The sequence below is a fragment of the Jaculus jaculus genome, chromosome 17 (genome assembly GCF_020740685.1).
Source record: "Jaculus jaculus isolate mJacJac1 chromosome 17, mJacJac1.mat.Y.cur, whole genome shotgun sequence".
In the NCBI taxonomy this organism is placed as follows: Eukaryota; Metazoa; Chordata; class Mammalia; order Rodentia; family Dipodidae; genus Jaculus; species Jaculus jaculus.
The window spans coordinates 18,722,638-18,737,010 of NC_059118.1; the positions used below are offsets into that span (position 1 = coordinate 18,722,638).

General features: G+C 51.1%; 2 protein-coding genes, 1 non-coding gene and 1 pseudogene across 4 annotated transcripts; 3 read left to right on the forward strand and 1 right to left on the reverse strand.

Annotated features, from left to right (window-relative positions):
- Nucleotides 1-575: 575 nt before the first annotated feature.
- Nucleotides 576-8,069, forward strand: Lsmem2 (leucine rich single-pass membrane protein 2). 2 transcript variants are annotated; one of them, XM_045137089.1, is made up of 4 exons: nt 576-651; nt 7,367-7,477; nt 7,565-7,753; nt 7,936-8,069. In XM_045137089.1, the coding sequence occupies exons 1-4, from the start codon at nt 630-632 to the stop codon at nt 8,067-8,069; spliced, it is 456 nt and encodes a 151-aa protein (XP_044993024.1). In that variant the 5' UTR covers nt 576-629. The 2 variants fall into 2 exon arrangements, with proteins under 2 accessions (XP_044993024.1, XP_012805536.1); XM_012950082.2 differs by having other exon boundaries at nt 7,568-7,753.
- On the forward strand, nt 3,360-3,465 carry LOC123455644. Its single transcript, XR_006634033.1, has one exon. It is a non-coding gene; the product is annotated as a U6 spliceosomal RNA (small nuclear RNA).
- LOC101603815 lies at nt 3,903-4,319 on the forward strand (annotated as a pseudogene).
- A 503-nt stretch (nt 8,070-8,572) lies between the features above and the next one.
- On the reverse strand, nt 8,573-14,299 carry Ifrd2 (interferon related developmental regulator 2). Its single transcript, XM_004664271.2, has 12 exons — nt 14,208-14,299; nt 11,381-11,500; nt 11,205-11,289; nt 10,967-11,091; nt 10,726-10,883; nt 10,514-10,564; nt 10,249-10,427; nt 10,057-10,162; nt 9,623-9,760; nt 9,404-9,532; nt 9,223-9,318; nt 8,573-9,086 (listed from the first exon to the last, which is right to left on the reverse strand). Exons 1-12 carry the CDS (start codon nt 14,263-14,265, stop codon nt 9,006-9,008), a joined length of 1,326 nt encoding a protein of 441 aa, XP_004664328.1. The 5' UTR covers nt 14,266-14,299; the 3' UTR covers nt 8,573-9,005.
- Nucleotides 14,300-14,373: the final 74 nt, after the last annotated feature.

The window sequence follows — 14,373 nt, forward strand, 5'->3', positions numbered from 1 at the left end:
CCTGTCTGATGGAAGGTGGTGGCTGGGCTGTGGTTAAGGGTCTATGGAATGGAGGGGTGGCTCAGTAGGGTATCTTTTTATAAATGTCTTAAAAGACTTATTTGCAAGCAGAGAGAGAGAGAATAAGAATGGGCACACCAGGGCCTCCAGTCTGTGCATCTGGCTTTACATGGGTACTGGGGAACTGAACCCCGGGACGTTAGGTTTTGTGGGCAAGTGCCTTAACTGCCGGGCATCTTTCCAGCCCCCTAAGTTCTTGGTTACAGCTGCCTGTCACGTGGCATATCACTGCAGGCTGAGCCCAAGTGGCTGTTCTGGATGAAAATCCATGAATGTATGGGGTGGTATGGTTACCTGAGATCTCTGGCCCCATGTGCTAATGGAGGCTTGCTCTTGACTGAGCTTCATTACCAGGTAGATAGTCCAGGCTGGCTCATGTGGGTCACTCTGCCCCTTCTCATGGCTCAGCTGGCCCCTCTAAATATATCCCAGGGGACTGAGCTCAGGCCTATTTTAGGCCCAGGTTGAAAGGCAGCCAGCTTCCCCAGCAGGCTCCCAGAAGAACCACTGCTGCCTTTGTCCAGTCCTGCTACTGGGCACTTCATCGGCTCAACTATCCACCAATTGTCATGCCTGAGGAGATCCAAGAAGGTAGGAGAGGGTGGCTGTGAGGGAGGGGAAGAGCCCAGTCCTGTGATCCCATGGGTCATGGAGAAATGTATTCCTTCTTCCACTGACCCTACGTCAGTTTCCATGTCCCAGCTCTAGTAAAAGGACCTGTCCTTGTGCACGGAGGAAGAAAGAGGCTGCCATGCCTAGACCTTCTCTCCATCTCGTTTCATGTTCCCTTGCTACGGGCCACAGGGAGGCATTGGGAGAGGAACTCCACTGAGGAGCGGGCCAACAGGTCGACTACAGGCTGTGCCCAAGTGGGTGTGGACATCTGGGTGGACTCCAGCCAGTTCAGCCCTTTAACAAGGAAGCTGGGATCGGGGAGGACAGTGGTTCCAGGAAGTATTTGGCTATCTGGCCCAGAGAAACTGAGAATTATACAGGCCTCTGACCCACCCTAATTTGAGTCTAAATATCTCTAACTGGCTGAGTTGGGGGCCCTCAGTCTGGTCAGACGGACACTCAGCTAGTCAAGAGCTGGATGGCCATTTATCTAATTGCTCTGCTGTGTACAAAGAATACTGGGACTGGAGAAATGGCTTGCTTGCCTGCAAAGCCTAAGGACCTAGGTTTAATTCCCCAGAATCCATATAAGTCAGATGCACATAGTGGTACATGTGCCTAGAGTTTGTTTGCAGTGGCTGAAGGTCCTGGCACACCCATTCTGTCTCTAATAATAAGTAAATAAAAAATTTGCTGGGCATGGTGGCACACATCTTTAATCACAGCACTTGGGAGGCAGAGGAAGGAAGATCGCCATGAGTTTGTCACCCTGAGACTACATAGTGAATGCCAGGTCATCCTGCACTAGAGTGATACCCTGCCTAAAAAAAAAAAAGAAAGAAAGAAAGAGAAAGAAATAAAAAGCTGGGCATGGTGGCACATGCCTTTAATCCCAGCACTTGGGACACAGAGGTAGGAGAATCACCATGGGTTCGCCACCCTGAGACTACATAGTGAATTCCAGGTCAGCCTGGGCAAGAATGAGGTCCTTCTAACATACTGGCTAGGCACAGTGGTACCCACCTACAATATCAGCACTTGGGAAGCTCAGACCTGAGTATAGCTGTTTGTGGTCATAGTGAGTTGGAGGCCAGTCTGGGCTACATATTGAGATCTTGTAACAAAAATAAATAGGCACAGAGGGCCCAGAGCAGCGGGAATCTAGGAAGCTACAGATACAAGTTGACTGGTCTAGGGACCAACTCATAACTCACAGCCTAGCTAGTTCCTATCATCGCATTTTCAATATTTTAATATAACTGTAAGCCTACATAACCTATTTTTTACTTATGTACTTGTGGGGCTGGGGATTGAACCTAAAACCTCACACATGCAAGGCAAGTGTTCTACCACTAGACTATATGCCTATTCATTTTCAACATTTTATACTGCAAGGAAGGGGCCTGTTCTCTGGTAAGAAAAAAGTGTTTGCCTTCTTTGGGGATGGGATCTTAATATTTACTGTGTGTGTGTCTGTGTGTTTTGGTTTTTCAAGGTAGAGTCTCACTCTAGCCCAGGCTGACCAAGAATTCACTATGTAGTGTCAGGATGGCCTTGAACTCATGGCAATCCTACCTCTGTCTCCCGAGTGCTGGGATTAAAAGCGTGTGCTACCATGCCTGTCAGGGTCAGGAGTTTTATATATATTTTATTTTTATGCAAGAGGGAGAGAAAGGGAAAGAACTGGCATGCCAGGGCCTCCAGCCACTGAAACTGAACTCCAGATGTGTGCGCCCCCTTGTGTGCATGTGCGTGACACTGCATGCCTGCATCACCATGCACCTGGCTTATGTGGCACCTGGAGAGTGGAACATGAATCTTCAGGCTTTGCATGCAAGCACCTTAACTGCTAAGCCATCTCTCCAGCCTTGTCAGATTTTAAAATCCTGTAAAGAGGTCTAGTGAGATGGCTTAATGGTTAAGGAGCTTGCCTGAAAAACCTAAGGACCTATGTTCAACTCCCAGATCCCACGTAAACCAGACGCAAAAGGTGATGCATCATCTGCAGTTTGATTGCAGTGTCTGTAGACCTTGGCATGCCAATTCTCTCTTGCATTAAAAAAAAAAAAAACTAACTAAAAAACAGACTCAGGAGCTTTAAACCATCTCTCCAGCCCTGACGTATAATTTTTTTTTTTAAACTTTTTGAGGTAGGGTCTTGCTCTGGTCCAGGCTAACCTGGAATTCACTATATAGTCTCAGGGTGGCCTCGAATTCACAGCAATTCTACCTCTGCCTCCCAAGTGCTAGGATTAAAGGCGTGCAGCACCATGCCCGGGCTCAACTTATAAATATATATTTTTAAAATTATTTATTTACTTAAGAGAGTATGGGTGCACCAGGACCTCTTGCCACTGCAAACAAACCCCAGATGCTGCACCACTTTGTGTATCTGGTAATAAGGAATTGAACCTGGGCCTTTTGGCTTTGCAAGCAACCACCTTTAACTGCTGAGCCATCTCTCCAGCCCCAGAAATCATAAATATTTTGATGGTACTTGCTAAGTCAAGGCAGAAGTATCACTTTAGTAATCAGGAGCTTGAGGCTGGCCTGGGAGCTTAGTAAGACCCTGTTTCCAAAACGAAAATCAAATGAAACAAAATAAGAAAGCTAGGTGTGGGGGCTGGACTGAAACTACACACTGAATTCCAGGTCAGCCTGTGCTACAGTGAAACCCTACCTTTGCTTGCTTTGGCAGTGCATATACTAAAACTTGGAACGATACAGAGAAGATTAGCATGGCCCCTGTGTAAGGATGATATGCAGATTTGTGAAGAGTGGAATTCTACCTTGAAAAAAAAAAAAAAAAGAGTCCAAAAGGCCAGGGAGATGGCTCAGTGGTTAAAGGCACTTGCTTGCAAAGCTTGTAGGTCTGGGTTTGATTCCCAGTACTCACTTAAACTAGTTGCACAAAGTAGCACATGCATCTGGAGCTGTCTGAAGTGGCAGGAGGCCGGCCCTGGTGTGTCCATACACACACACTCTCTCTTTATTTTTATTTAATTGAGAGAGAGAGAGAGAGAAAAACAAAAGGGCACACTAGGACCTCCAGCCACTGCAAATGAACTCCAGATACATGCGCCACCTTGTGCACCTGGCTTACACGGGTCCTGGGGAATCAAGCCTCGAACTGGGTTCTGAGGCTTCAGAGGCAAGCGCTTAACCGCTAAGCCATCTCTCCAGCCCACATGCACGCTCTGAAACAAAAAGGGAGAGACATATTAAACATGCAGGCAGCAGAATCCAGGATGAGGGAATCTTCTCTGCTGGAAGCTCCCTGGTCCACTGATAATTGGCTTTTCCTGATTAAAGGTGGAATTTTCACTGTTTCTGTGCCACCGCAGGAAAGCTAGTTGGATCTGTTACAATACCACTGGCTAAAAAGAAAAGCCCTGAATGGTTTGACAAGGGCAGTATGGGCGCAGCTGCCTTACTGGAGAGTGCGTCTTCCCTTGCCCTCAGAGCCTGGGCTTGGGGCTCACTTTATGCCTGGTGTGTGTGGGGTGTGATTACCTCCACAGCCTGGAAAGCTTTAGGAGTTCACAGTATGCAAGATTTTCAAAGTAAAATGCAGTGTCTATTCCCAACAATTCCCAAGAACTGAGTCAGCTGTGGGGTGGGAGGAAGTACTGAATTTCAAATGAGCTGAGTACGGATGAATTCTAATACGACTACTGTATGAAGGTGGCTTTGGAGACACCAGAGCTGAAAAAGGAAAGGACTGGGGGTGACTTGTCCTTAGGGACACATGCAGACAGTTGGTGAGCTCATGGGCCCCACGGCAACCATCTTTGTGTGTCTATGTCTATGGTGGGGGAAGGAATGTTTTCCCAAAGTTAAGACAACTATTTAATAATAATTACCCAGATGACTTCTTCACGTAGTGGTGTCCCAGAGGGAATACTTCTGTTTATAACAATAAACCAGTTTTCACACTTGAAAAAAAAAAAAATTTCAGCTAGGTGTGGTGGCGCACGCCTCTAATCCCAGCATTCAGGAGGCAGAAGTAGGAGGATTGCCATGAATTCAAGGCTACCCTGAGACTATATAGTTAATTCTAGGTCAGCATGAGCTGGAGTGAGACCCTACTTTGAAAAACAAACAAACAAACAAACAAAAAGTTCAAGGCCAGCCTAGGCTACTGTACTGGTTCTAGGTCAGTACTCTCTACATTATGAGAGGATCTCAAAAGAAAACAAAACAAAACAAAAAACAAAACAAAAAAAAACCCAACAACAACAGTTGGGTGTGGTGGTACACACCTTTAAATCCCAGCAGTGAGGAGGCAGAGGTAGGATTTTCCTGAGTTAGAGGCCACCCTGAGACTACATAGTGAATTCCAGGTCAGCCTGAGCTAGAGTGAGATTCTACCTTGAAAAACAAAAATAAATAAATAAAACTTTATAATCACAAGGAAACTACAAAGACCCAGTGACTAAAACAGGCAGAACCTGTGAGTGGAAAATTAAGCCACCCACACACTGGTTCCTTAGGCAAAACCCAAATCATTCAAGAAGCTATATTCTGCGACCCCTGCCCAGAAAAATCTATATTCCTCCTTTCACAAACTAATGTACGCTCATCTGTTTTTCCCAATGGATGCCTAATGCTGACTATGTTGTATCCTCTTGGGGGCTGTGGATGGAGAGATTGATGATAGCTTTAAACCTAAGTCCCTGTTCTTGGATCCAGCAACTCGACTTCTGGGAATTGTCCACAACTATCAGGAAATTGGGGAAAACCTTCAACCTCAATGATGGATTGATGTACTGGGGGTTGTTCATTTCCAAAGAAATTAGATTTTTTTTTTTTTTTTTTTTTTTGGTGGTGCTGGGAATTGAACACCCAGGGCCTTGTACATGCTAGGCAAATGCTTTCCTACCGAGCTATACCCTCGGCTCTCCGAAAGGAACCGGAAGCCACCTAAAGGCTCAAGCAGCCTCAGAGGAATATGCGTGAAGAAGAAAAGGGCTCATGTAGTGACGCTGAGTGAAAACAGCAGGGTTTATGAAATAACAGCAGAATCACCCTGGGTTTCTTAAAGAAGGTAGAACGCGGGCTGGAAGGATGGCTTAGCGGTTAAGGCGTTTGCCTGCAAAGCCAAAGGATCCCGGTTCGATTCTCCAGGATCCACATAAGACAGATGCACAAAGGGGCGCAAGTATCTGGAGTTCACTGCAGCCCTGGCGCACCCATTCCCTCCCTCCCTCTCTCTCTGCCTCTTTGTCTCTCAAATAAATAAATAAAATACATTTTAAAAAGATTTAAAGATTTTATTATTTATTTATTAGAGACAGAAGAGAGGGAGAAAGAGAGACTGGGCAAGCCAGGACCTCCAGCCACTGCAAATGAACTCCAGATGCATGTGCCACCATGTGCATCTGGCTTATGTGGGACTCTGAAAATTGAAACTGGGTCCTTCGGCTTCACAGGCGAGTGCTTAACCGCTAAGCCCATCTCTCCAGCCCTCTTAAAAAAAAATTTAAGGGCTGGAGAGATGGACTTAGTGGTTAAGGTGCTCGCCTGCAAAGCCTAAGGACCCCGGTTTGAGGCTTGATTCCCCAGGACCCACATTAACCAGATGCACAAGGGGGCACACGCCTCGGGAGTTCGTTTGCAGTGGCTGGAAGCCCTGGCATGCCCATTCTCTTACCCCTCCCCTGCCTCTTTCTCTCTGTCACTCTCAAATAAATACATGAAAATTAAAAAAAAAATTTTTTCTTTTTTGGTTTTTTGAGGTAGGGTCTCGCTCTAGCCCAGGCTGACCTGGAATTCACTATGTAGTCTCAGGGTGGCCTTGAACCCACTGTGATCCTCCTACCTCTACCTCCCAAGTGCTGGGATTAAAGGTGTGTGCCACCATGCCTGGCTCTTAAAAATTTTTTTTAAGAAAGAAGCCAGAACTCAGGCCAGGAGGGAAAGGCTCCAAGATGGCTAGAATGTGGCTGCATGTGTCTAGGAGGAAGCACCAGGTGACATGTCTGGGCTGGTGGCTAGCTCAGTGTCTGTAGGGCACAAGACAGAGGCAGGGCCAAAGTGCATGTGACACAGGGTTACTCTGTAAGATTGAGAAACTATTTGCTAGCAGTCGGAGGAATGCCTGAGGGTCCTTGAGGAACACAGAAGAAGGGTTGGAGAGAGCTCAGCAGTTAAAGGCGCTTGCCTGCAGAGCCTAAGGACCCAGGTTCAATTCCCCAGGACCCACGTAAAGCCAGGTGCACTAGGTGGCACATGGGTCCGGAGTTCGTTTGCAGTGGCTGGAGGCCCTGGTGCACCCGTTCTCTCTAGCTGCTTCTTTCTCAAATAAACAAACAAATAAAATAAAACAAGGTAAGAGAAAGGAAGGGAGGAGGGTACTTAATAGGTTGATATTGTATATATGTAAGTACAATGATTGTGATGGGGAGGTAATATGATGGAGAATGGAATTCCAAAGGGGAAAGTGTGTGTGGGGGGAGGGAATTACCATGGGATTTTTTATAATCATGGAGAATGCTAATAAAAATAAATAAATAATAAATAAAACAGAACATGGGAGCAAGTCAAGTGTACCTCCTACCACCACACAAACCAAGCGCCATCCAGGATCCATCATCAAGAGACATACCTGACGTATGTTCTCCAAGTGCCTGCTGCCTGAGAGAAGGGAAGGGGTGACTTGCTGGCTCAGTCAGTCCCACTGCCCCTGCAGACACCGTGGCACCGGGGCAGGGCCAGAGGAGCAGAGGGCCACTGGCTTCCAACCACGTGCAGGAGGTGCGTCTGTACCGAGTGGAGTCCATCAGTGACCTACACAGCGGAGGTGAGGGGCCAGGGGCTGCGAGACGGATGCCCTGGGGGAGGGGAGGAAGGCAGGCACTGCCCTCCTGACGAACCACCCCCCCCCCAGCAGGCTCGCTGCGCCCCTATCTGGCCGAAGAGGCACGGCCATGGGATGAACTGCTGGGTGTCTTGCCGCCGTCCTTGTGCGCCCAGGCCGGCTGCAGTCCCATGTGTGGCCGTGGGGGCTTCCTGCTGCTGTTGGCGCTGCTGGTGTTCACGTGCCTGGCACTCGCTATCCTGGCTGTCTACCTGAGTGGTAGGGGCAGGAGGCAGGGCTGGGAATCAAGGGCCGGGCAGCAGGGCCTTTGGAAGGAGCAACTGCCGATGCTGCTGCAGGAACGAAGGGTGGGGCGGGGGGTCGGAGGCATCCCCCAGCACTGGCCGCGGGTACTGGGGAGGCACGTGGTCTGACCAGGTCCTATGAATGCCCATTTCCAGTGCTTCAGAGCGAATCCCTGAGGATCCTGGCGCACACACTGCGTACACAGGAGGAGACACTGCTCAAGTTGCGCTTGGCCAGCCTCAGCCAGCTTCGGAGGCTCAACTCCAGTGAAGCCCGGGCACCCAGCTGAGTTGCCACCTGGACACATGAGTGTGCGAGGGGAAATAAAGAGGCCTTTGGCAGGTCTCTCCTCTCCCAATGCTGGCCACATCTATACGACTACCTTGGTGAGATCTCTGTACAAGAGCCTGATGTGACTCCTCAGCTGCCTGTCTCTCCTGACCTCTGCAGGTCAGGCCCAGTCAGGCCTTCTGGTCCTGCTCTGGCTTGCCCAGTCAGGATGGCACATCAGCCTCCTGGCTCCTCTGGTGGCCTCTCAGTACCCTCTGGCCACTAGATATGTTTCAGAAGTCTAGAAATAGCTGTCCCTGCTCAGTCACCCATTCTGCCAGGCCTCCCAGTGGGGGGTCCAGCCTCAGCTTTCAGACAAGCTGGCCTCTGACAGAGCTGGGGGAGGGGGACCATGTGGGGAGACTGCCTTGGAGAGCAAAGGTAAGATGAGGAGACCAAGCTGGAGCCAGGCCTGGGGTAGTAAATGGGAAGAGAGGACAGGCAAAAATAGAATCAAGGCCATAGGAAGATGAACATTGTTTAATTATCTTTTATAATCTTTCAAAAATCAGCACATAAACCCTTTCTAGGTAGCTTTGTCTCCCCACCTGCCATATGACATGTGTCCAGATGTGAGACCCCCAAAGGAAGTGACCCCAGGGGATAAAGATCTAAAAAGAAACGCCCCCTTCTCACCTGCCTTGCTCCTCAGCCCCGGGACAGATACATTACTTGTCCCCGTCTGAGATGAAGAGGCCACAGCCACAAGGCTGAGTGCAGAAACAAAGGGCCAGGGTCCTAAGCCTCCCGACTCTCACCCTTCCATCCTGTGTCTGTTTTTGGTTTATCATTAAAAAAATAAAGTGACAATAACTGGCAGGGACCAGTTTTTGCACTGTCCTCTGTTAAAAAATATGGCCAAGGGCTGGATAGCTTTCTCATTGGTCAGTCCACTTCACAGGATGTCTGCTCGCTTGTCCCGTGCGCGGCTGCGAGCCTTGGTCCTGGCTTTGAAGGCAGCAGCATTGTACAGGTGCTGGGGCAAGGGCAGAGAGAGGATACCTGGTGAGCTGGGAAGGAGAAAGCCCAGGATCCTCCTGCAGCCCATTCATAGCTCCAGACCTTCAGGTAACAGGAAAGGAGGGAAGTTAATGGTGCCCAAGGATGCAAACCTTCTCAAAGCGTGAAATTTTGCAGGCTTTCAGGGCAGCCGCATCCAACACCAGCACAGGGCCCAGGCCAAAGATGTCACGGAGAAGCTCATTGTTCTGGGGACAAAGAAGGCAATAAACCCAGGCCAGTCGGAAGCAGCCAAGTTGGGTTTCCCCCCACGTCCCTTGTCTGTCAGCCCACCTGAAGGTGGTGATGCATGCCTGAGCCCAGCACTTCTTTGAAGGCTGTGTAGATGCGGTGTCGAGCCCAGCTGTCGACATAGAGCACTTCCAGTCCAAAGCGGATCGTCTCCTCCTCACATTCACCACCCTACGGGGTAGAGAGCCCACGGTGAGTGGCCCTGGCTGTCACGCCTGGGCATGCACTCTTGCTAGGATACTCGGGTCCTCACACACACACCTCAACAAAGTGCAGCACAGCACGAAAAGTAGAGCGTTGGCGTCGACGGTCAGCCTTGGCACGGTACTTGTTGCTGTCAGTGGCCAGAGTACGGAGGGCACCACAGAGGGCCTCTATGTCCTCATAAACAAAGTCCTCCTGTGTGGGAAGTGATGGGCACGGGGCACAAGCGTGAGCTCTGCTAGCTGTCAGCACGGGGCTTGGGCACTCGCTACCCGTTTCCTCTTCTGCCTGGCTCCTTTCAACCCCTCCTTGGTCTTTGCCCAAGCAGGACACCTCTGCTCAGGGTCCCGTCACAGCACTTAGCACGTGAGTTGGTATTGGAGCCACCGCCCCTGCATATTGACCCAAGGCTGTAGTTTTCTGTGGCATGCTCTATATTCAGCCTGGGATGGTCAGCGGTGCCAACAGGCACCCCCTACTGTCCCTCGCACCTCAATGTCCCGGGCGAGCTCAAAGAGCAGTGCGATGGTTTCACCAACAGCAATCCGCAGGTTCACACTTTCACTGGACAAGAGCTGGGGCAGCCGGGGCAGCTGTCTAGGGAAGGGGCAGGCTAAGCTACGTGTATGGATCGGGGGCCCCTTCACAGTCCCTTCCCACTCCCGGTGGGGAGCTTCCCCTACCTGTCAAGGATGTGGGTGATGTGGTTGCTAGGACAGATGGTGAGCAGCAATGCCCAGGCCTGCAGGGCAGCACAGAGCAGGCCATGAAGGTTGGCAGGGACCGCAGCAGCGGTGGAGCCACCTGCACCACAGGACCGGCTGAAAATACCTTCCAAGCAAGCGAGGCAAGAGACCAGGTCCTAGGAGCACAGGGAGGCAGGGGAGTGGCTCAGGGGCAGATCTAGGAGTCCAGTTACTCTACCACCCGGGTTCAAAGCCCACTCACCTGGACATCTGCAGCAGCAACATAGCAGCCCAAGCCGAGAGCAGAAGCACACTGTTGGGAGAAGGACGAAGCCAGGCCCCAGGGGTGAGCCCAACGGCTGGCAACCCAAGTTCATCCTTCCCAAAGTAGGAGAGCATGAGGACAGGTAGAACGCCCCACTGTGCTCAAGGATGAGGCACAAGGGCTCATGGGCAGGGCAGGGCAGTACTCACATGGAGCCGGGCGGCAGGACTTGCTGTGCCATCACTGAGCACAGAGACAAGCAGGGGCTTCAGGCTGTGAAACAGCTCCTCGCCCTTGGATCCAGGGCCCAGCTGCACACAGAGCAGGCCGAGCACAGCAGCAGCTAGGGCCTGTTCCTCACCCTTCCCTGCGGGATGCTTTCCAATCAGCCCATGCAGGCAGGGTCAGCACCTGCCCAGGAAAGGTTCCCCACATGCCCCGGGGCCTGACCTTTCTTTAGGCACTTTTCCAGGGCATCTGCCAGTGTGAGGCTACGTTCCAGCAGGAAGTCAGGGAGTAGGCGGGAGGCCAGGGCCAGGCGCAGGCTCTCCAGCGCTCCTTGCCTTGTCTTGGCACTGAGAGGTACAGAAGCGGGGGAGAGGAGTCATGCGGGCTAGCACTCCCTTGGTCACACCTGCATGGACTGGCAGGGTCCTGGGTATAGGAGCCGGCTGGCAACCACTGGTACCTCTTGTCTGTGAGGCAGTCCACATATTCTTTCAGCTTTTCCTCCAGGTCTTCCTGTTGGCCCTGTTCATCTATAGCTTCCCCACCTGCAAAGCCAGCGAGTGAGTCAGCAATGCAATCTGCTCTTGCTCAGTGGAGCACTCGCTGAAGCCCTGCCAAACCGCCACCTTCTCTTACCGAGGCTGTCTTCTGCAGCGGTGCTGAGAAGGCTGGGGCATTCACTAGTGGTACTGCGGGCCTCACTGGCTGCTTCATCCTCGCTGGAACCTGAGTCGGCTTGGCCACTACTCCGGGCACCTGGAGAACATAAAATTCATCCATTGATGAGGGAAATGGCTGGGGGTACCTCACTCAACCTCATGAGAAAACAAAAGCTAGGGAAAGCCAGGGGTGGTGGCGCACGCCTTTTACCTCAACTTTTTTATTTTTTTTATTTTTTATTTGAGAGTGACACAGAGAGAGAAAGTTAGATAGAGAGAGAATGGATGCTCCAGGGCCTCCAGCCACTGCAAACAAACTCCAGATGTGTGCGCCCCCTTATGCATCTGGTCAACATGGGTCCTGGGGAACCGAGCCTCGAACTGGGGTCCTTAGGTTTCACAGGCAAGCGCTTAACCGCTAAGCCATCTCTCCAGCCCAGCGCACGCCTTTTAATCCTAGCATTTGGGAGGCAGAGGTAGGAGGATCACTGTGAGTTCAAGGCCAGCCTGAGATGACATAGTGAATTCTAGGTCAGCCTGGGCTACAGTGAGACCCTACCTTGGAAAACCAAAAATTAAAAAAATAAAAAGCTGACGCAAACAGCATGGAGCTTGAGCTAGGAAGCAGGAAAATGAGGAGGAGGTCTACCTGCTACAGAGCATGAGGTAGTAGGCCCAGCCCAGAAATTACCGGGCAGGCTTGTTGGAGACAGTCCTCAAGGAGAACAGGAACCAGGCAGAAGTAGAAGGGATGGGATGGATCTCATATAAATTTGTGGCCCAGTCTGGATTATGCCCCAAAGCGGGCAGCATAAAGGTAAGTGCTTAGGTGATAGAATTAGGCAGACGCAAAGGTTCAAGTCCAAGTTCTACTTGTTTGTAACTGAACTCAGAGTTTCATGAATGCTTACTAAATATTCTACCTCTGGGCTACATTTTCAGCTCCCACTCCACTCTGTTCTACATTTTTATTTATTTTTTGGGGGGGGGTGGAGTGGGTGTGCCAAGGCCTCCTCCAGCCTCTGCAAACAAATTCTAGACACATGTGCCACCTTGTGCATCTGGCCTGTGTGACTCCTGGAGAACTGAACCTGGGTCCCTTAAGCACCTTAACCACTAAGCCACCTCTCCAGCCCCTGTTCTACTTCAAAAAAAATTTATTTACTTTTAGAGATATATAGAGAGAAAATTGGCACACCAGCCTCAGCCACTGCAGTCAAACTCCAGACGCCTGCGCCACCTAGTGGGCGTGTGCGACCTTGTGCTTGCCTCACCTTTGTGCACCTGGCTTACTTGGGATCTGGAGAGTAGAACATGGGTCCTTACGCTTCGCAGGCAAACACCTTAACCACTAACCTCTTCAGCCTTTTTTGTTGTTGTTGTTGTTGTTGTTGTTTTGAGGTAGGGTTTCACTCTAGCCTGAAATGACCTGGAATTCACTATGTAGACTCAGGGTGGCCTTGAACGCACAGTGATCCTCTTACCTCTGCCTCCCCTGGGATTAAAGATATTTGCCACTACACCCAACACCTCTTTCTGGTGCTATAGTACTGCTGCAGGACAGCAGGTGTATCAAACGACCTCTCAACTCTAGGGGCAGAAGCACAGGTCCCAGTGGGTGTTCCGAGTTCCGTGCTTCAAGTGCACGGTCTTATGAGCTTCCCTAGTTCCATTTAGGGCCATCAGCTTCGGGTATAGACACACTGGCTCCTCCTGACCCTCCCTTCAAGAGCCACTGAAAATGGGTGAAACAGAGAATCTTACTGTCAGAAGGGCTATACACTCCTGTGTATGGTTTCTGTGCAAGGCCAATGGTAGCTAGTGTGGCACTGCCCTAGAAAGGTTTGATCACCCAGGCTGGTCCTACATCTTAGGAACTGTTTACATTCCTTGTCTGTAGGTAAAAGCTCAACTCATTGGCCTCTGCTCACCTCTTGCTTCCCTGCTTCATAAAACAACCCAGTCTCCTCTCAATCTGTTCCACGGTGGTCCCTTTGGTTGTCAAGCCTTTGTACAACAGGCTGTCAGCATGGGGCTTTTTGTTTTTGTTTTTTTCTCTTCACGTCTCAGGACTCAGCCAAAAGCTCCTCCCATGTTTCTGTCTGGAGCTGACACCACTCAGTAAACACAGTTCCTGCACCCATATCCTTGTAGAACTGTCACTACCCTACTAAACATCCTCCTCCCACCCAAGCCCCATCAAGGCGGTGGCCAGGTCAAAGCTGTGCCAGGCGGGCACAGTAAACATACGTGTTTACTGCAACGGGACAGGCTTCTGGTTGAGGTTGATAAGGGAGTCCCAAGATAGCCTCCGGCTTTAGGATATTTACCCAGTCCACGGCCATACTGCCAGTGCCCCAATCAATCGCACCTCCTTTAGTTCTCCAAAACGTGCTGGGTTTCTACCAATTCCCATGTCTAGTCCACCAAAAAGACCAGCGGATGGCAAAGGAGCTAGCATCGTGCTATGCCCAGTGGGATTTCCCATCCCAGCATGCAAACTGAGGTGGAGGGATTATGGGGAAACCGAAGCCCTGAAGTGCCTGCCAAGTCACCGCCACTGGGGGGACAGGTGGGCATGAAATCCCGACAGACACATGGCAGCACGTTCAAGTTAGGCGCACACGTGGCCGCTGCCTGCTGGTGCACGTGCTGGCCTCCGCCGAGTTGAGCGAGGCTGTGCTGTGCTTGATCGAAGCGGGGTGGGGGGGAGAGTTTCCTACTCCAGGACATCCACGGGGAGGCACAAAAGACCCCCCCACAATCCCCCGCTGAAAGAGCTACTTACACCCCCCCAAACTCACCTCCACCGCGGCGCTGGCCGCCCTTACGGAGCGCGGTGCCCTTACGAGCGCGCGGCATGCCGGGAGCGGAGGGCACGCGTGGCGTGCGGGCGCCGCGGGCAGAGGCTGGGGGGCGCGGGGTCAGGGACCCGGCGGGCAGGGACTCCAGACCAGCGCGACGCTGCCC